The sequence below is a fragment of the Staurois parvus genome, unplaced genomic scaffold (genome assembly GCF_062004578.1).
Source record: "Staurois parvus isolate SC_StPar_1 unplaced genomic scaffold, SC_StPar_1.0 ptg000920l, whole genome shotgun sequence".
NCBI classification, from domain to species: Eukaryota; Metazoa; Chordata; class Amphibia; order Anura; family Ranidae; genus Staurois; species Staurois parvus.
In genome coordinates, this window is record NW_028318716.1 from 474,183 (window position 1) to 499,021 (window position 24,839).

At 44.4% G+C, this 24,839-nt stretch overlaps 2 protein-coding genes across 2 annotated transcripts in view; one reads left to right on the plus strand and one right to left on the minus strand.

The window, feature by feature from the left end:
* The window catches only part of P4HTM (prolyl 4-hydroxylase, transmembrane), a 91,901-nt gene that overhangs the window by 47,266 nt on the left and 19,796 nt on the right, over window positions 1–24,839 (minus strand). The window lies entirely within an intron of this gene.
* LOC149442035 (secreted frizzled-related protein 5-like) lies at window positions 408–22,975 on the plus strand. Its single transcript, XM_089656590.1, has 4 exons — window positions 408–768; window positions 10,695–10,867; window positions 11,169–11,258; window positions 22,398–22,975. Exons 1-4 carry the CDS (start codon window positions 440–442, stop codon window positions 22,712–22,714), a joined length of 909 nt encoding a protein of 302 aa, XP_089512716.1. The 5' UTR covers window positions 408–439; the 3' UTR covers window positions 22,715–22,975.

Sequence of the window (24,839 nt, forward strand, 5' to 3'; positions counted from 1 at the left end):
GGACACAAAATAACAAGAGGGAGATATCTAGAATTCGAGGCGATGGTTAATTATCGCAAGTTGGGGGGAAAGAGGGCTGGGTCGGACAAATGGCTTCCAACGGAGATCCAATCAGAAGTACAATAATGGGCAAAGATAAAGCTCCATGCGGGAAAGTTCAAACTTCCAACCCCCTTGTCTGTCCTCATTACAACACCTGCTGGTTTAAGCAGGCCCCCTGCAAGACTAAACAATCAGGGCCATTGGCAAACACAAACTGTGGATTGTCTTGTCCACTGAAGCACCAAGAGTGATGGATCTTAATGAGAAAGGATTAGGAGGAAATTGGCTTCAGCACTATAAAAATCCATTAGCCAAATCTAGAAGAACGTCACTTGCTTGGTGGTTTGTGTAGAAGAAACATCGCAACTTCCATACACATTAGGCTACAGGCTAGAAGATGACGAGAGCCCAGCAACGCCAACACCTTGGACGTCAAGGCTGTGGGTGGCCGCTGGTCTTCTTGGTCTGTTTCTTGACATGTGGCTCTTGGGCTACGTATGTGGACTTTGTGAGCAGTTCCTCCAGATGTATGACTATCCCAAGGCACATGCCTCTGTGCTATGGCATTGGATACACCGAAATGAGGATCCCGAACTTGCTGGAGCATGAGACCATGGCGGAGGTGATCCAGCAATCTTCTAGCTGGTTGCCGCTACTCGCGCGGGAATGTCACCCAGACGCACGGATATTCCTATGTTCGCTTTTTGCGCCTATTTGCTTGGAAGGGTAAGACCCCCCTTTTATGCATATTACATTGCATGAGGAAGCCAGTAAGATCATGGTGATTTATATTTGAAAACAACAATTGAATCCCAAAGTAGATTGATGAAAATTGATTAGAGGAGATATAAACCCAATCACTAAAATTTTATATAAGCTTTAGTATGTTAAAGTAGAACTGTGGGCAAAACTTTTCTTTTCCATTTTGGATAGCGTAAGGGAGGGTTATACCCTTGTCAATTTTTTTTCTTTTTGCCATCTGTGCCCCGTTGGGGAGATACACCTTTACTTCCTGTCCCACAGCCAAACAGGTAGCTATAGGAAATCCCTGCAAATTAAAGGAATCTTATGGGGAACCCCAAGTCACCCAAAACTAGTGTCCCCATTGGAAGATTTCTCCTCTATTACTTTTCTGGGGACAACCCAATTTTTGTGATTTTTCCCTTACTTTCACGTTGAATGCTAATGGTAAACAGGTCAAATAGAGAGAGTGACTCTCCCTAACGGGGGCACAGACAGCAATAAAATGTATTTCCCTCTCCACTCTTTATGAAAAACAATTTTGCCTTTAGTTATACTTTGATATAATTCCAAAAGCGATTTGTAATATTTCTAAATCTGCAGCTGTTATTAAATTAATGGCTGGTGATCCTACCATGGATCAGGCACTTCCTGTTACAGGGTGACAGCTGTCTCCCAATGTGAAAATGGTAACTTATGGGAAAAAATGTCCGTTGTTTGAGGTACACCATGCTATAGCACACTAATTTATTTATAAAGTAGTGAATCTGGCATTCATCAAACATTCTTTAGAGGTGAATCTTTCAACTGCAAGTTTTTTTTACATGTCAGTCACTGATTCACCATCAGTGAATGTTTGGTGAAGGTCATATCCACTACTAATATGCCCTAAATGGTCATTCATTTAGGTTTTAGATCAACTTGGGTGAGTAAGGTTATGTATTAATGGTTCATTTTAAGGGTTATGTTAAGCTGGCCATACATGTGGCAACTTGACAGATCAAAAGTTTCAATCCATTTTTTGCCGAAATTGCAAATCAGTCAAAGACTTAAAATGGTGGCTTTGACTGAGTGTAAAAAGATGGATTTGTATTTAATACAGTACTTTTATGTTTTGAATCCATTTTCGTTCAATCTGTCAATAAGCTGCGTTGAAGTTGTAAATTTATTGGCCAGTATCAACGTCACCATTGACCAAGTTCTGGTGGTTACTTAAAATTGATTGATTTGTTTCTGCTGATTACTTGTGATTGTGTTCAGAATTCCTAGTAAGTTGTTGAAATTGAATGAAAATGGGCATGCCTGAATAAATAATTGTACTTAGACTTTGGTAATCACTAGAACCCTGATAGCCCTAATCCCCTGGACCACACAAACCAGGAAACCAATAGCACTGAAATGGGTCCTCCACCTGCCCATGACTCCCCAGGAATCCCTTATCCCCCCTTAAAATCTCCAGGTACGTACCCCGGATCTCTCCTGGTTAAAAAACATTTTTTTTTTTACAATATAATGTACAACAGAGTTTCTCAACCAGGGTTCCATGGAACCCTAGGGTTCCTTCAAGGATTGCTCCGGGTTCCTTGAGCAATAAGCAAGTTCTACCTCTCAGATAAGTTCCCACTGACACCATTGATCTTTTTAGCTATCTGTAAGAGGGAATTCTAACTAATGACCACAAGTGTAAGGAGCATTCTTCCTACTCACCATCACATTGATGTATCAAGAGATGGAAATATAATAATTTTTAGCAGAGGTTCCCAGAAGCCATAAAGTTATTTCTAGGGTTACTCTATGCTGAAAAGGTTGCAAAAGGCTGACCTAGAACATCAGAAATTACCAGTTAACTCCATAGGTGGTCAACATTGGGAGCATTGGTTGATGTTATTGTATCAACATGGTACAGCATAGATTTTCCAGGACTCCTATTATGTTTCACTTAATTGTGCCTGCTAATCCAAAATCCAGGAATCCCTTATCCCCCCTTAAAATCTCCAGGTACGTACCCCGGACCTCTCCTGGTTAAAAAAATGTTTTTTTTTACAATATAATGTACAACAGAGTTTCTCAACCAGGGTTCCTTCAAGGATTGCTCCGGGTTCCTTGAGCAATAAGCAAGTTCTACCTCTCAGATAAGTTCCCACTGACACCACTGATCTTTTTAGCTATCTGTAAGAGGGAATTCTTCCTAATGACCACAAGTGTAAGGAGCATTCTTCCTACTGACCATCACATTGATGTATCAAGAGATGGAAATATAATCATTTTTAGCAGAGGTTCCCAGAAGCCATAAAGTTATTTCTAGGGTTACTCTATGCTGAAAAGGTTGCAAAAGGCTGATCTAGAACATCAGAAATTACCAGTTAACTCCATAGGTGGTCAACATTGGGAGCATTGGTTGATGTTATTGTATCAACATGGTACAGCATAGATTTTCCAGGACTCCTATTATGTTTCACTTAACTGTGCCTGCTAATCCAAAATAAGGACTTGTTTTCACTGCCCTCCGAAAAGTGATCCGTGCACCTTCACGGATGTCACATTGGGACACAGCAGCTGTGTCTGTGCAGCTGCATGTCCCAATAGACATCTCTGGGACTGCCCGCACAGGGTTGCACACCACCTGTCCATCCCCATGCCGGTAACTCACGGCTCTGCTCCAGGCACGCAGCTAATTGCCCCGGGTGAACGGGGCCTCAAAGGGCCATTGGCAGGCAACTAGGAGGCCATAAGTCACCTCCTCATTGCCTGTTTTAACCCTTGAAAGGGTCAGGTTTGGTGGTAATACTGCCCACCACAGATGACATGTGTATAAATTTTGCCGTGAAATGCGTACAGCCCCCTCCAGCCATAATATTATGTTAATGTGGACAATAAATGAGCCTTAACTGTATTATGATACAATTGCACCTTCGATCTGGTTTTCTACCTCGCAAAACTAGGAACAAAATGTGGACGGAAAATGGCCATGGCTGGCTTTAGGCTTAAGGTTAATTGTTCACGGGGGTCTAAGGGATTAATCCCAGGGATGAGGTTAGGCGTTAAGCTGGCAAATGATGCTTGGTTTTTTTTGATCCAAACAAACGAGGTGGATGGAGAAATCCCTCTGACTGGCCATTGTATCCTGACAGTACCAGCACTGTTAGAATACACTGATCAGTGGCTGTAGCCTAAGACTGGCCATATATGGGTCGAATTCTGAATGATTTGTCAATCTGAAATATTTTGTAATCCAAAAAGTGCCACCTTTGATTTCGAAATTCAACCAACCAAGCCTTCAATTGCACCTCATGTTATGGAAAAGAAATTTTGTGGCCGGGAATCTTTTTTTCTTTCCAGGTCGCAGCTCATGCGCATTTCTTTTTCGATTATATTTCTTTCACAATTCTCCCATCACTGATTAGAACTTTCTTTGCTTTTCCAAAAATTTCCAACATGCGCAATCACTCAAATTCGATTGTCGCACGAAAATTGACCATTGCTGTGGCTGCACTAATAGTTGGCAATTCGAACGATAATTCGAAATTACAATTTTCCACAGAAAAATTGTTTGGAATTTGACCTATGTACTACTTCTAGCCATACACTGACTGAAATTTGGCTGGTTCAGGAGCGACCAGTCGAATTTCAATTTTGATCCGTCTTTGACAAGCTTTATGGTCAGGGGTTTGGTAAGGGTTTCTTGAGAATATCCTGGGCCAAGAACTAACATCTTTAGATCAGTGGTGGTCAACTTTCTTGATATGGGGGACTTAAGTGTGACCCCCAACATCACCAAAGAGCCACACATAAAATTCAGTGAATATCCAGTCTCAGAGACTCCAGACACACAACAGGATATAGTCAAAAGACTATGGGCATGATACAAGGGATAGTCAGAGACTGCTGACATGATACAAGAAATGGTCAGAGGCTATGGACAAGATACAAGGGATGGTCAAAGACTATGGGCATGATACAAGGGATGGTCAGAGACTGCTGACATAATACAAGGGATGGTAAGAGGATATGGACATGATACAAGGGATGGTAAGAGGATATGGACATGATACAAGGGATGGTAAGAGGCTATGGACATGATACAAGGGATGGTTAGAGACTGCTGGCATGATACAAGGGATGGTCAGAGGCTATGGACATGATACAAGAGATGATTATAGACTGCTGACATAATGCAAGGGATGGTCAGAGGCTATGGACATGATACAAGGGATGGTTAGACACTGCTGACATGATACAAGAAATGGTCAGAGGCTATGGACATGATACAAGGGATGGTCAAAGACTATGGGCATGATACAAGGGATGGTCAGAGACTTCTGACATGATACAAGGGATGGTAAGAGGCTATGGACATGATACAAGGGATGGTTAGAGACTGCTGATATGATACAAGGGATGGTGAGAGGCTATGAACATGATACAAGGGAAGGTTAGAGACTGTGGACATGATACAAGAAATGGTCAGAGGCTATGGACATGATACAAGGGATGGTTAGACACTGCTGACATGATACAAGAAATGGTCAGAGGCTGTGGACATGATACAAGGGATGGTTAGACACTGCTGACATGATACGAGAAATGGTCAGAGGCTGTGGACATGATACAAGGGATGGTTAGAGACTGTGGACATGATACAATGCATGAACAGATACTGTAGGCATGATACAAGAGATCATTAGAGACTGTGGTCAAGAGATGGTCAGAAACTTTGGACATAATACAAGAGTTAGTCAGAGACTTCAGACATGCTGCAGGAGACTGTCAGACTGCGAACATGATATAGAATTTTTGAAGACTGGGAACATGCTTCAAGAGAGTCATAGGTTGGAAACACATTACAAGAGACTGCTAGAGATCACTGCTATAACCTGGCAATAGGGAAACACCAACTGGGCACCAAGGGTTTAGATCACTGCATCTAAAAAAAAAAAAAACACTATGGAAAAGTTGGTTGTCTCTATTAATTTCTACATCCTAGTATACCATTTAACCTGTCCTGCCACTCAATAGCCACATTGAATCCAGCATCTTCATCCACAGAGCAGATTTCATTCCTTAGATGAAAGCTTATCCCAAAACTGCCCTGAAAATGTTCACATATTGCAAGTCTAATCCCCAGCACTAAGCCATAGCTATGACCCTATTTCCATTGTCATCCTCTGTACCCCCGATATGATACGATTCTGTCAAATAAATCTCATACTTGAACTCTTTATCTAATGCTGCCCCCCACCTTCCCTTTCTTCCAATGAGCAGAATGACCTCCCTGGAGCCAATGGGGAACACATGATTACACTCCTCATTTTAGTACATAGAAATAGTGACTCTACCTGCGTCACTCACACGGCAATTAACTGCCCTGTCTCCCCATTAATGGCTTTTTGTATTGTTGGATGTCTCTTTGAATTATAGTCGGATGACCCGTACGTGCGTCATTGCTGTTGCCGGGCATCACGTAGCCTCCTATCCTTTGTTTCAGTGAAACATAGAAGTTGACAACAGATTTAAGGCCACCTACCTACATACAGTCACCTCCAGCGGTGATGTGTTCCATCCTATTATAACACACAATCGATCTATAGTCAGGCAATGGGCACGCGGTGGTGCCAAATACAGACTTCAAATTTCACACTTATATTTGTCTTCAACCTGAAAGTTATACATTCTTTCCAAGGAAGAATATCGCAAGTTTTCACTGGATATACATCTGGAGTTTATAGCACTGTGTACTATTTTCTTGTAATGTAACGTACAGTAGTGGGATTTCTATTATCTATTTCAAAGATTCAGAAATGTATTTGTATTTATATATGTAGAGTCACCGTCTACTGATTATCAGTATGTCGGATGGAGGAGGAGAAATAAATTGTAATCATTACACCACACTTTTGGCAGATATAAAAGAAATGATAGAAGTTACATTAATTATTTATTTCAGGTACTTGTATATCGCCGTCAATTTACGCAGCTCTGTACATATATATTGTACATTCACATCAGTCCCTAACCCTCAAGGGGTGTACAATCTAAGGTCCCTAACCCTCAAGGGGCGTACAATCTAAGGTCCCTAACCCTCAAGGGGTGTACAATCTAAGGTCCCTAACCCTCAAGGGGCGTACAATCTAAGGTCCCTAACCCTCAAGGGGTGTACAATCTAAGGTCCCTAACCCTCAAGGGGTGTACAATCTAAGGTCCCTAACCCTCAAGGGGCGTACAATCTAAGGTCCCTAACCCTCAAGGGGTGTACCATCTAAGGTCCCTAACCCTCAAGGGGTGTACAATCTAAGGTCCCTAACCCTCAAGGGGCGTACAATCTAAGGTCCCTAACCCTCAAGGGGCGTACAATCTAAGGTCCCCAACTCACATTCATACATACACATACTAGGGACAATATATACAGGAGCCAATTCACCTACCAGCATGTCTTTGGAGTGTGGGAGGAAACTGGAGGAAACCCAGGCAGGCACAGGGAGAACATGCAAACTCCAGGCAGGTGGTGCCATGGTTGGGATTTGAACCAACTGCCAGGCTAACCATTTAGCCACTGTGCTGCCCAGAATTGTACATTGTAATCATTACACCACACTTTTGGCAGATATAAAACAAATGATAGAAGTTACATCAATTAATTATTTATTTCAGGTACTTATATAGCGCCGTTAATTTACGCAGCACTTTACATATATATTGTACATTCACATCAGTCCCTAACCCTCAAGGGGTGTACAATCTAAGGTCCCTAACTCACATTCATACATACACATACTAGGGACAATTTAGACAGGATCCAATTAACGTACCAGCATATCTTTGGAGTGTGGGAGGAAACCGGAGTACCTGGAGGAAACCTCAAGGAGCGTACAATCTAAGGTGCCTAACTCACATTCATACATACACATACTAGGGCCAATTTAGACAGGAGCCAAATAACCTACCAGCATGTCTTTGGAGTGTGGGAGGAAACCGGAGTACCTTGAGGGAACCCACGCAGGCACAGGGAGAACATGCAAACTCCAGGCAGGTGGTGCCGTGGTTGGGATTTGAACCAAGGACCCTAGTACTGCCAGGCGGAAGTGCTAACCATTTAGCCACTGTGCTGCCCAAAATTGTACATTGTAATCATTACACCACACTTTTGGCAGATATAAAAGAAATGATAGAAGTTACATTAATTATTTATTTCAGGTACTTATATATCGCCGTCAATTTACACAGCACTTTACATATATATTGTACATTCACATCAGTCCCCACCCCCAAGGGGTGTACAATCTAAGGTCCCTAACCCTCAAGGGGTGTACAATCTAAGGTCCCTAACCCTCAAGGGGCGTACAATCTAAGGTCCCTAACCCTCAAGGGATGTACAATCTAAGGTCCCTAACTCATATTCATACATACACATACTAGGGGCAATTCAGACAGGAGCCAATTAACCTACCAGCATGTATTTGGAGTGTGAGAGGAAACTGGTGTACCCGGAGGAAACCCACGCAGGCACAGGGAGAACATGCAAACTCCAGGCAGGTGGTGCCATGGTTGGGATTCGAAAGAGCGACCCTAGTACTGCTAGGCGGGAATGCTAACTATTTAGCCACTGTGCTGCCTGTGAGCCAGTAAATGTATTTTTTATTGCGGGCAGTGTAAGTAGATGAATCTGACTTGGTATCATCCCCTTGTAGTCGCTGTACAGCAGAACTCAGATTGGGTGAGGAAGAAACAACAAAAGGAGCCAATCAGTTGTGCTGCCATGCAGAAAGCATGCTAATAGGAGTGGAGAGCAGAGTGACAGAGAGAGGAGCTTGTCAGTTTGCTGCTTCTCCTTTCACTGTCCAGTCACCGCAGAGAAAAATCAGGTCTCCTGCCCTACCAGTCAAGGCTGCCTATATGTCAGGACTGGATGGCCAGAAATACAAATCCTTTGGCAGGTAACAGCCGTATGGACTTTTGTGCATTTAGCGGTTTTCCTTGAGTTCATCAAAAAGCAGAACCTGCATATGTAGATACAGTAGAAATATATCATAGATATGTATATACAGCTGGTGAGTGCTCTTAGTTCATTGATTCTTCCTGCAATTCAGGAACTGCCTGCCCATACAGGAGGTATGAGCAGACAGCTACACTAACACTCTGCAGGAGCCTGACACTGCACTCATGAACAGCTGATGGCGGATGCAATGTTTTACAGGCTCCTATTTAAATAAATGAATGCACATTTCTATACCTGCCTTTCATTTTAAATTATCACCAAACAATCCAATATGTGCAATGATTGATTGCCCCTATAGGCTATTATACACCATAGGGCGCCATCTTTGTTTAATCTGTTTAATGATTGACCTCTTAGCAATAAATAGGAACAATTTGTATTAGCATGAATGAAGACCTGAAACTCTAACCTAGATATATTTAGTTTAGATACGCCCTGAAGTCTACAGTACACACATTTATCCACAAATAGTACGAAAACTCATCAATGAGAATTTAATAGACCCATTCTCAGCCAGGGTTCCGTTGAACTCTGGTGTTTCTACAGAAGTTAGTAGGGGCTCCTTAAGCTGTGGTTGACTGACCTCACATCTGATGGTGTCTGCATAGTTCCAGAGCCAACACCACTTGGCAGAGCCAGCAGCATGACACCAATGATCTTTTTAGCTGTTGGTAAGGGTAGTATTCTGACCACTACTGTTTGGAGGCCAGTGGAAATAATGCTTCCCTAAGTAGGGAGTATTCTTCTCAGTGGTCACCAAAGTAGGGGGCATTCTTCTCAATGTCCCCCAATGTGATGAGCATTCTTCCCACTGACCACCAATGTAAGGTACATTATTACCACTGATCACCAATGTAAGGGGCATTCTTCCCACTGATCACCAATGTAAGGGGCATTCTTCCCACTGATCACCAATGTAAGGAGCATTCTTCCCACTGACCACCAATGTAAGGGGCATTCTTCTCACTGACCACCAATGTAAGGAGCATTCTTCCCACTGGCTACCAATGTAAGGAGTATTCTTCCCACTGACCACCAATGTAAGAAGCATTCTTCCCAATGATCACCAATGTAAGGAACATTCTTTCCACTGACCACCAATGTAAGGAGCATTCTTCCAATTGACCCCCAATGCAAGGGGCATTCTTCCCACTGACCACCAATGTAAGGGACATTCTTCCCACTGATCACCAATGTAAGGGGCATTCTTCCTACTGACCCCCAATGTAAGGGACATTCTTCCCACTGATCACCAATGTAAGGGACATTCTTCCACTGACTCCCAATGTAAGGAGTATTCTTCCCACTGACCCCCAATGTAAGGGACATTCTTCCCACTGATCACCAATGTAAGGAGTATTTTTCCCACTGACCACCAATGTAGGGGACATTCTTCCCACTGACCCCAAATGTAAGGAGCATTCTTCCCACTAATTACGAATGTAAGGAGCATTCTTCCCACTAATTACGAATGTAAGGCACATTCTTCCCACTGACCCCCAATGTACGGAGAATTCTTCCCACTGATCACCAATGTAAGGGACATTCTTCCCACTGATCACCAATGTAAGGGACATTCTTCCCACTGATCACCAATGTAAGGGACATTCTTCCCACTGATCACCAATGTAAGGGACATTCTTCCCACTGACCACCAATGTAAGGGACATTCTTCCCACTGACCCCCAATGTAGGGGACATTCTTCCCACTGACCACCAATGTAAGGAGCATTCTTCCCACTGACCACCAATGTAAGGAGCATTCTTCTCAATTAATTGGTTTTAGCAGGGGTTCCCCATGACCTGAAAAATATTTCAAGGGTTCCTTGGGGTAAGAAGGCTGAGAAAGACTGCTTCAATAAGTGCCCATATTATGAAAGAGCACATAGAAATAACACTGTAATTACGGTTTCTTTAGGGACAGGCTCATCAAGCCGTGCCGCAGTCTGTGCGAGGCAGTAAGGAACAGCTGTGCACCAATCATGGCTTGCTATGGATACCCCTGGCCAGAGATCCTGAAATGTGACCAGTTCCCTATTGACCACGGCATGTGCATCTCAAGAATTACAAATGGCACCAGCAATCGGAGAAGTAAGTCATTTATATGTGGTTTTAAATCATTGATAAAGCAGGCACTCCGCAATAGTGTCCTCCAGGGACTGGGGTTCTATACTCTGTCACCTTCTGTGTCCCGAAAGCCTTCTTTCTATCACATAAAACTCATACTAATATCTACATCTGCTGTAAAGGAGTTATACTGCAGCACATCTGTACCTGAGGATCGGCAGAACGCAATCGGGGAGACCCCTGCCAATAACTGGGGGAAGGGATAGGCATGCAGATAGACGAGGTAAATATGGAGCTTTGCTCTAATTTGTGCCTTCTGTTACAGCAGTGCCCCGAGCCAGCTGCAGGGACTGTGAACTCGACGAGGCCAGCAGTGCCAAGGAGATCCTGGATACGTTCTGTGCTAATGATTTCAGTAAGTACTCCGCCTGGCATCCGACGCGCACCTCGTCGCTCACAGCTGTCGCTGGGAGAAATCAAAGCTCACCAGGGTTATGCAACATTAAAGTGGAGGCGTCACTCAGGGAGATGATATACTCCTGGTGGGACATTCTTAGAACTCCAACTCGCAAAAATTTAGAAAAGTTTTGACAATTTCCCCAGGTGTATGCAAAATACAAATATATATATATCTACACATACACACGCACACAAAAGGCATTTTATATATACATATACACTGCTCAAAAAACTGAAAGGAACACTTTGAAAACACATCAGATGTCAATGGGTAAGAATCTCCTGCGGGATCTCTATACTGACATGGACGGGGTAATGTGTTAGGAATGTAAGGACGCCCCATCGTTTGATGGAAATGAAAATGATCGATCTACAGAGGACTAAATTCAAAGACACCCTGAAAATTAAAGTGAAAAAATGATGCAGCAGGCGAGTCCATTTTGCAGAAATTTCATTGCAGCAACTCAGAATGGTCTTTAGTAGTCTGTATGGCCCCCACGTGCTTGTATGCATGCCTGACAACGTCGGGGGAGGCTCCTAATGAGACAACGGATGGTGTCCTGGGGGATCTCCTCCCAGATCTGGACCAGGGCATCACTGAGCTCCTGGACAGCCTGAGGTGCAATCTGGTGGCGTCGGATGGGCCGAAACATGACATCCCAGAGGTGTTCTATTGGATTTAGGTCAGGCGAGTGTTGGGGCCATTCAATGGTATCAATTCCTTCATCCTCCAGGAACTGCCTGCATACTCTCCCCACATGAGGCCGGGAATTGCCGTGCACCAGGAGGAACCCAGGACCCACTGCACCAGGAGGAACCCAGGACCCACTGCACCAGCGTAGGGTCTGATAATGGGTCCAAGGATTTCATCCCGATACCTAATGGCAATCAGGGTGCCATTGTCTAGCCTGTAGAGGTCTGTGTGTCCCTCCATGGATATCCCTCCTCAGATCATCACTGACCCACCACCAAAACGGTCATGCTGAACGATGTTACAGGCAGCAGAATGTTCTCCACGGCTTCTCCAGACCCTTTCATGTCTGTCACATGTGCTCAGGGTGAACCTGCTTTCATCTGTGAAAAGCACAGGGTGCCAGTGGTGGACCTGCCAATTCTGGTGTTCAATGGCAAATGCAAATAGAGCTCTATGGTGCTGGGCAGTGAGCACAGGGCCCACTAGAGGACATCGGGTCCTCAGGCCACCCTCATGAAGTCTGTTTCTGATTGGTCAGACAATCACACCAGTGGCCTGCTGGAGGTCATTTTGTAGGACTCTGGCAGTGCTCATCCTGTTCCTCCTTGCACAAAGGAGCAGATACCGGTCCTGCTGATGGGTTAAAGACCTTCTACGGCCCTGTCCAGCTCTCCTAGAGTAACTGCCTGTCTCCTGGAATCTCCTCCATGCTGTTGAGACTGTGTTGAGAGACACAGCAAACCTTCTGGAAATGTCACGTATTGATGTGCCATCCTGGAGGAGTTGGACTGCCTATGCAACCTCTGTAGGGGCCAGGTATCGCCTCATGCTAACAGTAGTGACTCCTATGCAAAAGTAGTGAAAAACAGTCAGGAAAGATTAGGGAAAAAATGTCAGTGGCCTCAACCTGTAAAACCATTCCTGTTTTGGGATTCGTCTCATTGTTGCCCATCTAGTGCACCTGTTGCTAATTTCATTAACACCAAAGCAGCTGAAACTGATTAACAACCCCCTCTGCTACTTACCTGACCAGAGCGATATCCCAGGAGTTTCATTGACTTGATGCTAGACTCTGATTAAAAAGTCTTCCTTTAATTTTTTTGAGCAGTGTATGTATTATTATTATACAGGATTTATATAGTGCCAACAGTTTGCACAGCGCTTTAAATAATGAAAGTAGACATATATAAATATAAATAAACACTGCTGGCCATCAGCCACTTCTCGTCCTTTAGTCAATTTCTATTCTAAGTTCAAAGCAGATACTATCTATGGTCACTTGTGGCTATCATCAAAGTCACAAGTATAGTGAAGATATACCCATATTTTATATAAATAAATACTGACCACCACACCTATATGAGCTTATTGGGCATACTCTGGGGAATTAAGGTGATTGTAAAGCTCTGACATGAAATATGAACAAAGTATATCCCTCTATAGTGTGTACTTGTCTCAATCCAGAGCACTAAGTGTCATTTCTGTCTGCTGCCTCCTTCCTCTGCTATTTGCATGAGGCACTTCTGACACGTTTTCCTGACACCAAGAGATAATAGTGGATAAGGTGACAGTGGAAGGAACTGTAGCACACAGACAGTGATTGAAAGCCTCAGCTCTGTTTCTGTGTGCTGTGTGAAGGGGGGTGCGTCCCTTCCCTCCAACCAGCTTTCAGGTCTCTCCTCACTTTCAGCTCTTCGCACCATTTTCTGAAAGCTCAAAAAGCTTTATAAATTCTGGACTTTGCAAAGCTGTAGAGAAAAGAAGACTTCAGATAAACAAGTACAACTTATGTAGGAGGATTTGTTCCAGCTCTGTGTATCACCTGAGGCCAGTCACTTCACTGAGTATATATACAAGTATAATGGCGCAGGAAACAGTCAGGAGTGGTGTGTGCCCCGTTAATGAAGCAGTTGGGCCTGTTTCAAACCTATCTTTGTCACCTGCGCTAGTTTCTATTTTAGAATGAAATATAAACTAGCACAGGTCTGGCCCTAATTATCATACTGCAGTTTTCCATACAGAAAACTGTTGCCGATTCTCATCAGGTGGGACCTTGTCATATGGGACGTTAGCAGTCAAAAGACAACTCACATTCACCTCTGCTTGTGCAGTAATTACACTACACAAGCAGAGTCTGCTGAGTTGACAACCCTCCTGCCTCCCACTCTGAGCTTAGTACAGGGGGCCGTGATAACAGAGAGATCAGAGCATGTAGCTCCAGTACTCTGTTCTTCTGTGTCTATGGCAGGAAGCACAGAGAACTGGTCGCTCCTAACTAACAAAGGGGCCTTCACCATTTTTGTTAATTAGGAAAAGCATCTGCTCAAATTCTTACGTTTAGAAGAGTGGTGCATGAACAAACGTGCGCCACTCTTTGTCAATTTCCTCCACTGTTACAAAACCATGGGCATCAGTATGGAGTTGCCACCTACCTTTGTGACCAGGGGCGGACTGACCATTTGGAAACTCGGGCACTGCCCGAGGGCCCGGGATCAGCAGGGGGCCCCATGAGATGCCCCTGGTACCTTTTCATAGGCTTTTTTGAGTTTTGGCAAGGACACAGGGGCCCCATGATCCCCTATTGCCCGGGGGCCCCATGAGTTGTCAGTCCGCCCCTGTTTGTGACTATAACAGCCTCCACTCCACTGAGAAGGCTTTCAACAAGATTTTGGAGTACCTAAGAATTTGTGCTCTTCAGCCAAAACAGCATTTGTGGGATCAGTTATAGAAAGACCTGACTCACTATTGGAGTTCCAATTCATCCCAAAGGTGTTTAGCAGCCAAAATATAGCCAGCCATAGATGGAGCAAATTTCTTTTCTGCAATGACGGGTTGCAGGAAAGAGAATCAGTCGAATTGCTCTACCGCTCTACACGGTGATTATTGTTAGCTGCTACAAAAGCCATTGGCAATAATCGTACGTAAAATCTGACAGGTTGGTTTTACCTAAGATGATCGATTGATCAACTTGGGTACATTCAGTCTGCCCATACATGGTTTGAATCTTGGCCGGTTCCTGCTAAAGAAGCCGACATTCAAACCGTCTATGGCTGGCTTAACTTTGTACACTATAGCAGTGTTTATCAACCTTTTTTTCATTCAAGGCACCCTTTACAATTATGGACAGTCCCGAGGCACCCTTTACAATTATGGACAGTCCCGAGGCACCCTTTAAAATTACGGACAGTCCCGAGGCACCCTTTAAAATTACGGACAGTCCCGAGGCACCCTTTAAAATTACGGACAGTCCCGAGGCACCCTTTAAAATTACGGACAGTCCCGAGGCACCCTTTAAAATTACAGACAGTCCCGAGGCACCCGTTAAAATTACGGACAGTCCCGAGGCACCCTTTAAAATTACGAACAGTCCCGAGGCACCCTTTAAAATTACGGACAGTCCCGAGGCACCCTTTAAAATTACGAACAGTCCCGAGGCACCCTTTAAAATTACGGACAGTCCCGAGGCACCCTTTAAAATTACGGACAGTCCAGAGGAACCCTCTAAAATTACGGACAGTCCCGAGGCATCCTTTAAAATTACGGACAGTCCCGAGGCACCCTTTAAAATTACAGACAGTCCAGAGGAACCCTTTAAAATTACGGACAGTCCAGAGGAACCCTCTAAAATTATGGACAGTCCAGAGGAACCCTCTAAAATTACGGACAGTCCCGAGGCATCCTTTAAAATTACGAACAGTCCCGAGGCACCCTTTAAAATTAAGGACAGTCCCGAGGCACCCTTTAAAATTACGGACAGTCCCGAGGCACCCTTTACAATTATGGACAGTCCTGAGGCACCCTTTAAAATTATGGACAGTCCTTAGGCATCCTTTATTATTATGGACAGTCCTGAGGCACCCTTTACAATTATAGACAGTCCAGAGGAACCCCATTCTAAAATGTGAAAAACTATTTTAATAATTTTACATAACGCAGCGACATCCACACATGTAGGACACCCAACATTAGAGGTGATTTATTCTTCGAAAGCAAATACACTTTTGCACACTGGTACTGAGTAGTATTCCCATGTTTCTCTTCTCCCTCAGTTTTTCTCCATATGACCCCAGCACTGGTGGAGAGGGGCAGTGGAGGGTCAAACTAGGATGCTGTGCAGGCAACGGACATTCTCCTTATCAACTGATGACATCATTGGTTGTCAGGACACTGGAGGCTAGAAGGTCCTAATGGTGCACAATGAAAACCTGGGGCTTTGTGTAACTAAAAGGCTGGCTTGTATACAAATTTTGGGCAAATTTTATAGACATTTTGCCAAGGCACCCCTAAACCCCAACACTGATAGAGGGACAGGGGGTGTCAAACTAGGATGCTGTGCGGGTAGCTGACATCCTCCTTATCAACTGATGATGTCATTGGTTGTCAGGACCCCGGCGGCTAGAAGGTCGTAATGGTGCACAATGAAAACCTGTGGCTTTGTGTAACTAAAAGGCGGGCTTGTTCCACCCGCTGGCTTGTAGACAAGTTTTGGGCAATTTTTAGACATTTTGCCAAGGCACCCCTGAAGAAACCTCAAGGCCCCCCAGGGTGCCTGGGCACGCTGGTTGAGAAAGGCTGCACTATAGTACTAACAATACTTTTTACTGGGAACAATAATTTGAAGGGGTGTCCTCCTAATTTTGGACATATAATAGGTGTGAAGATCAGGCATTAACATGCTCTTGACCGCAGAGTGTACATCTCTCTCCTGAATGGTTAAACTAAGTAGTTTAGTGTTCCACTTCGATTCGGCTAGGCATAGACGTCATCTATCATTCTTTCCACAAGCGCAGGGTATCTGGGTCACATATATTCTAGATTTGCTAAATATACTATTTTCCTCTGTAATATTCAGCAGCAGGTAAACCAGATTCAACTGACCTATATTTGAAAAGAAGATAAACACTATAGCTGCCATAGGGGCCCATTTATAAAGCAGCGGTATGTCCCAACCATGTATCGCTGCATTTCTATTAAAAGTGCCTCTGGCACATTTATTAAGTGCTGCGCTGTGCTTCCATAATGTGCTTTGGACTTTCTTTGCTTTGGGACACTGAAGCAAGAGAAGACCATTTATTCTGAAGAATGGGGAAAAAAAGTGCTGGGAGGAAACCTGTCACATGACTCCAAACAGGTCATGTGACAGTTCTCCCCTCCTACTTGACAGTGATCGTTGTGGAGAATACAACACAGGGCATCAGTGACTCAAAGAAGCATGGACAATTTCATGTGACCCACAACAAAAGCTCAAGGTCCCCTGCTCAGGATGTCAAGGGCTGGCGAGTTGGAAGCTGCTGCCTAGTGAGGGTGCAGGCTGAGGAAAGGTCCATCCAGACTCAAAGCATACTGCGGAAATAGGAAGAGATAGCCCGGCCACTGCACACCTTACCTGGCACGAGTGGTTAGCAGGTAAAAGCAGCCTCAGCTCGATTCATCCAGACCAGACTTTCTAATCCAGGGTGCCCTGGCACTCCGGGGTGCCTTGAGGTTTCCTCAGGGGTGCCTTGGCAAAATGTCTAAAAATTGCCCAAAACTTGTCTACAAGCCAGCGGGTGGAACAAGCCTGCCTTTTAGTTACACAAAGCCACAGGTTTTCATTGTGCACCATTACAACCTTCTAGCCGCCGGGGTCCTGACAACCAATGACATCATCGGTTGATAAGGAGGATGTCAGCTGCGCGCACAGCATCCTAGTTTGACCCTCCACTGCCCCTCTCTGCCAGTGCTGGGGTCACATGATGGAGAAAAACTGAAGGAGAAGAGAAACATTGGAATACTAGTCAGTACCAGTGTGTAAAAGTGTATTTGATTTGGAAGAATAAATCACCTCTAATGTTGGGTGTCCTACATGTGTGGATGTCGCTGCGTTATATAAAACTATTAGAATAGTTTTTACATTTTAGAATAGGGTGCCTCTGGACTGTCCATAATTTTAGAGGGTGACTCTGGACTGTCCATAGTTTTAGAGGGTGATTCTGGACTGTCCATAATTTTAGAGGGGTCCTCTGGACTGTCCATAATTTTAGAGGGTGCCTCTGGACTGTCCATAATTTTAGAGGGTGCCTCTGAACTGTCCATAATTTTAAAGGGTTCCTCTGGACTGTCCATAATTTTAGAGGGTGCCTCTGGACTCTTCATAATTTTAAAGGGTTCCTCTGAACTGTCCATAATTTTAGAGGGTGCCTCTGAACTGTCCATAATTTTAGAGGGGGCCTTGACCAAAAAAAAGGTTGAGAAACATTGATCCAGATGGAGAAACAGAAAAAGGGCGCACCGACCTAGTGCATTATCGTTTAAAATATTTATTGAAGAAACAAAGTAAGTATCATACTTACAATAGACATAAAAACACAGGCATGTCAAACTGAACAAGATGTATGATCCAAACAACATCTGAGTCCATACGATGGAACCCTGGATGACCAACTGGCTAACTGACAACCAATGATGTCATCAGTTGATAAGGAGGATGTCGGTTGCCCGCACAGCATCCTAGTTTGACCCTCCACTGCCACTCTCCGCCAGTGCTGGGGTCACATGATGGAGAAAAACTGAGGGAGAAGAGAAACATTGGAATACTAGTCAGTACCAGTGTGTAAAAGTGTATTTGATTTGGAAGAATAAATCACCTCTAATGTTGGGTGTCCTACGTGTGGATGTCGCTGCGTTGTATAAAACTATTAGAATAGTTTTTACATTTTAGAATGGGGTTCCTCTGGACTGTCCATAATTTTAGAGGCTTCCTCTGGACTGTCCATAATTTTAGAGGGTTCCTCTCAACTGTCCATAATTTTAGAGGGTGCCTCAGGACTGTCCATAATTTTAGAGGGTTCCTCTGAACTGTCCATAATTTTAGAGGGTTCCTCAGGACTGTCCATAATTTTAGAGGGTTCCTCAGGACTGTCCATAATTTTAGAGGGTTCCTCAGGACTGTCCATAATTTTAGAGGGTGCCTCTGGACTGTCCATAATTTTAAAGGGTTCCTCTGGACTGTCCATAATTTTAGAGGGTGCCTTGACCGAAAAAAGGTTGTTAGAGAACAGGTATTTCTGACTTTAGTTCCACCTAAAGCGGAAATAAAGCCATTGATTTAACGGTTTCAAAAATGTTACATTTGCTTGTGCTCTCAACGAAACTGTCAAACTATCAAATGGCTGCTGTCTTAACTGATCACATGTGCAGCACCGATGCAGTTGCAGATCAAACCGAGGCCAAGATGGAAAAGAACAGAGGGGGTTTTGTTTTAAAGGGCCCATTCAAACCAGCTTGTGCATGTCATGGTCCATTTAACGTGTGCGCTGATGTGCAATGTGTTGTTACAAAATGTCACAAAACTTCACTTCAATTCAGCATCTTTGTGCATTGCTTAACAATGCAGACATACAGCCCTGGCCAAAAGTTTTGAGAATGACACAAATATTAATTTACCAGCAAGGAAACACGTGCAGTCCTATTGCTGCTACTAAGATTGCACCTACATCAACCATTTATGGGATCATCAAGAACTTCAAGGAGAGAGGTTCAATTGTTGTGAAGAAGGCCTCAGGGTGCCCAAGAAAGTCCATCAAGCTCCAGAACCGTCTCCTAAAGTTGATTCAGCTGTAGGATTGGCGCACCACCAGTGCAGAGCTTGTTCAGGAATGGCAGCAGACAGGTGTTAGGACATCTGCAAGCACAGTGAGGCGAAGACTTTTGGAGGATGGCCTGGTGTCACGAAGGGCAGCAAAGAAGCCACTTCTGTCCAGGAAAAACATCAGGGACAGACTGATATTCTGCTAAAGGTACAGGGATTTGACTGCTGAGGACTAGGGTAAAGTCATTTTCTCTGATGAATCCCCTTTGCTTGGGGCATCCGGAAAAAACTTTAAGAAGAAAAGATGAACGCTACCATCAGTCCTGTGTCATGCCAGGAGTAAAGCATGCTGAGACCATTCATGTGTGGGGTCGCTTCTCAGCCAAGGTGGTGGGCTCACTCATAATTCTGCCTAAGAACACAGCCATGAATAAAGAATGGTCCAAAAACATCCTCCGAGAGCAACTTCTCCCAACCATCCGACAACAGTTTGGTGAGGAACAATGCCTTTTCCAGCATGATGGAGCACCTTGCCATAAGGCAAAAGTCATAACTAAGTGGTTTGGGGACAAAACATTGAAATTTTGGGTCCATGGCCAGGAAACTCCCCAGACCTTAATCTCATTAAGAACTTGTGGTCAATCCTCAGGAGGCGGGTGAACAAAACAACCCCACAAATTCTGACACACTCCAAGCACTGATTATGCAAGAATGGGCTGCCATCAGTCAGGATGTGGCCTGGACGTTGATTGACAGCATGCCAAGGAGAATTGCAGAGGGCTTGAAAAAGAATGGTCAACACTGCATAAACTTCATGTAATTGTCAATAAAAGCCTTTGACACTTTTGAAATGCTTGTAATTATACTTCAGTATACCATAGTAACATCTGACAAAAAGATCTAAAAACACTGAAGCAGCAGACTTTGTGAAAATTAGCTTTTGGCCATGGCTGTACACACCACCGCACTTGCCTAGTGTGCACAGGCCACATGGGGAACAATTGTTTTCTGTGTTCATAAGCTGAGCCTGTGTTGATCAGTGCAGATCAGCACACCTGGTGTGAATGAGCCCTAATACAATTTAAAAAAAAACACTGTGTAAGAATTTAAAAGTCCTATAAAAAAAACTACTTTATATATTGATGCCGGAATCATTTTTTTTTTAAAAAAGGACCCCCAGCAGTACTGAAAATGTAAACCGCAGATATAGCTGCAATACTCTCCCCTTCTCCAGCTCTGGGAACCGCAGTAATGACTTTATTTATGTCCTCAGTCTACGGCATCATTCAACCTGGCGGACTGAGGACATACTGTGAGTACAGGGGAGTCAAGAATATTAACTTCCTAAAAATACACCATATGTTCCCTTTAAGCGGTCTCTTTTTTTTCACTTAAATTATCTGGCTGGAAGAGGAGGTGAACTGATCCCAAAGTATCTCCGAGATGCTTCAAGATAACTTTTTAAGCTGCAGATCCATAAAAGGTCCTGAAAGCAGCCGCGTGACTCCTCACCACATTCGCTTCTGCAAGACGTTCCCTTCTCTTTCCCATATAGTACTGACAGAGAGTAATATAACTGCTTATTGTATAAATACATTACAGGCTACCGAGAGACCTGGCTACCATAAAAGGTACAAAGATACAACCTAAAGATATAATAGAAAGCACGGATAATCATAATCAGATGGGAAAGGCAGGCTTGGACCTGTGGCCCTCCACATACTAATTAAAGGGTCAGTCCACCTAAAACACTCTTTTGTTTATAGTTTTTGGTGAATAACGGAGAGCTAAACCACCAGTTTTATGTTTAATGGGGTCTCTAATGACCAAATATGCCAAAGCTGATATGAAATGATTAAATGTCTCTTGATCCTTCCAGTTTCTGCTCTAAGGACTTCCTGAATAGGGTGACCACCAGCTCACAATTCTAGATGATGGTCACCCTGTTCTTCCACCTAATCCACTGCAGTAAATGTCTCCTGTTGGTTGATGGACACCTACTCTGATCATTTAGCAGTGGAGATGTGAATGTCCTTTAATTATAACTGCCACCCCTGTAGCTATCCCAAATTTGGAGACAGAAAGCGAAGACCATGGGTGAGGCTAATGGTGAGGCTAAAGCGAAGACCATGGGTGAGGCTAATGGTGAGGCTAAAGCGAAGACCATGGGTGAGGCTAATGGTGAGGCTAAAGCGAAGACCATGGGTGAGGCTAATGGTGAGGCTAAAGCGAAGACCATGGGTGAGGCTAATGGTGAGGCTAAAGCGAAGACCATGGGTGAGGCTAATGGTGAGGCTACAGCGAAGACCATGGGTGAGGCTAATGGTGAGGCTAAAGCGAAGACCATGGGTGAGGCTAATGGTGAGGCTAAAGCGAAGACCATGGGTGAGGCTAATGGTGAGGCTAAAGCGAAGACCATGGGTGAGGCTAATGGTGAGGCTAAAGCGAAGACCATGGGTGAGGCTAATGGTGAGGCTAAAGCGAAGACCATGGGTGAGGCTAATGGTGAGGCTAAAGCGAAGACCATGGGTCAATTCAATAATGGTGCAGAGCTAGATATTATTAAAGATATGATCATAAAAGACAAAACTGATAAAAGGGTACTAATAAAAGTTCATAAATGAGCAATAAATAAATGATAAACAGTTCCCGATCTCTACGAATGATCGGGAGTTGGCAGGTCTGGCTCCCAATCATGTGACCACAGTGGTCATGTGATTGGGCAGACTTTCCCGTAGGAAGCTGGGGTGAAGGAAGGAGTTAAATACAACAAAAAAACAGAAAATAAAACATAAAACAAAACAAAGAATTAACTTTTTTTTTCTTTGTAGTTGCAAAAGTTCGCATCGCAAAAAGAAACATGACCTCGTCCTCAGTTTCCGACTTTGACATGGACTCCAAGGTGGACATTTTAAAACACGGACCGCTCCCCAAGGCTGACCTCTTCCCCCGCCTCCAGCAGTGGCTGGACCTGGACGCCACCTGCGTGCAGAACATCATGCGTGGAACCCGCACGGGCACTTACGTCATCGGTGGCGACGTTCAGGATGACAAACTGGTGGTGAATAACGCCTACCCCTGGCAGAAGAGGAACAAGAACCTGCATTTTGCCGTAAAGAAATGGAAGCATCACAAGTGTCGGTTGTAGGATCTCCAACGTGTCCCGTCTGTCGAGCAGTACGAAAGATCAGAGGACTGAATATTGAACTGTATATATCTGGTATAACCTCCTGTAATACCACAAGCAATAGGTGGCTGTAATAGAACATCTGGAAGCTGCAAGCCAAGTAGAAAAGAGGACCTGTCAGCTAGTAGATGCTGTAAATGTTTATACCGGAACTCCAGCCAAAAATAATAAAAATGATTAGCCCAATAAAAGATACAATAAAGAAAGCAGCACTCACCCTCAGTCCACAGCTATCCCCTCACAATACTTATTTTTCACCACTAGATGTCCTCAGTTTTCCATGCTGAATGACACTCAGCATCAATCAACCCATTCTTCCAAGCCCAGGCTGTCATGGGCCCACCCTCAGCCTGTGACTGGACAGTGAACAAGAAGTAGCACATGATTATCACTCTGCTTTCTCCTCCTATCAGCCTGATCCTTAACAGGATATAAACTGATTGGCTTTTTGAGTTGTTTCTTTCTCCCCCATCCAGCTCTGCTGTACAAGGAATGCAAGAGGCTAATATCTGGTCAAATTCAGACAAATGCATGGCTTGAAAAAAAAACAGGATGAGAGAAGGAGAGAAGCGCCTCTAAGTGCAGTATATCACTTTATTCAGGTGAATAGGTAGGAACACTCACATAAATAAGGTAAGTATAAGCAGAAAAACCATGGTTGGTGTAACCATCAGTAGGTGGGCATCGAGGGTGAGAGCTGTCACCTGTGTGGGGAGAAGTCAGCGTGCCGCTGGAGCAGCATGGTGGCTGGAGGAGAACAGCTGTGAGGCCGGCTTGCTTGATAAAGGAGCGCACTTCCGCCTTTCCTGGCCAGCGCATGATCCGAAACGCGTCGCAGTGCACCTTGGGTATCTGACGTCATCACGGTCACGCCGCCGCTGCATTCCAGCATGCATTCCGCCCAGCTCTGAGGGAGCACGTGCACGCCGGCCGGCCTCACAGCTGTTCCCCTCCAGCCACCACGCTGCTCCAACGGCACACCGACTTCTCCCCACACAGATGACAGCTCTCACTCTGGATACCCAACTACTGATGGTTACACCAACCACGGTTTTTATGCTTATACTTACCTTATTTATGTGAGTGTTCCTACCTATACACCTGAATAAAGTGATATACTGCACTTAGAGGCGCTTCTCTCCTTCTCTCATCCGACACTGTAGAATGAGAGGAGAGAAGCGCCTCTAAGTGCAGTATATCACTTTATTCAGGTGTATAGGATCTACAGAGTCTGCTACAATATCAGAGCTCCGGGTATGACCAGAGGTGTGTGGACTGACACAGGGAAACGCAGGCTTCAGGTATAGTGTAAATAAGACAATTTATTAAGACTAAACAACACAAACGCAGTGCAAAGTAAACATAACACAGTGCAAACAACCCAAACTCCAACAGATAACCATATATACAAAATCAAACGTAGTCGGGCAGGCTGGGTCAGTAGCAAACAGGCAAACAGGGTACCAGGAGCGAGCGGAAGAGTGGTCAGGAATAGCCGAGGTCAGGACAGGCGGAGTTCGTTCAGAGTCAGGATCAAAGCAGAGTCAGGATCAGGCAGGAAGCAGACAGGATGCAGGTACAGGGGCTCATGGGAAACATACACCAAGGCACTGACTGCAGGTCTGGCCATTCCTTAAATACACCTCCTGCAATCAGCCTCAGGTGATGGCTGATTGCAGGAGTGAGCTTCTGGTTGCTGAGAGCACCCGCTGGCCAGCCCTGGTACTGCAGCCCACACGGCAGATTCCCACCAATAATGGTGAGTCCATTCCTGACATACAGTCTATTTGGAAGCCTTGCCCTCAGTGCTACACGGATCCCCCTACCCCATGCTCATCCTCCTCATACAGCCATAACTACCACCATTACCCATACCAGGATTACCCAGTTTAGCAGTGCTTGCGCTGATCACACCCCCCCCCCCCTCATTTCTTCTGAAAAAACCCCCAGCATATTTAGACAATAATTCTGACTGACTCACTTCATTCCATAGGAGTAGTTAGCATTATGTTTGAGCTGTGTGACTATAGTATCAGTGTTAGGTTCTACGGAAAGTTGGTTTCACTAGGAACAGGCAATAGCCAGG

What these genes read in the sequence shown, in the direction of transcription:
- LOC149442035 (XM_089656590.1), top strand. Translation starts at nt 440, where the DNA reads ATGACGAGAGCCCAGCAACGCCAACACCTTGGACGTCAAGGCTGTGGG. An exon ending in GCGCCTATTTGCTTGGAAGG is followed by an intron (nt 769 to 10,694) that starts GTAAGACCCCCC and finishes CGGTTTCTTTAG; the next exon opens with GGACAGGCTCATCAAGCCGT. An exon ending in TGGCACCAGCAATCGGAGAA is followed by an intron (nt 10,868 to 11,168) that starts GTAAGTCATTTA and finishes CTTCTGTTACAG; the next exon opens with CAGTGCCCCGAGCCAGCTGC.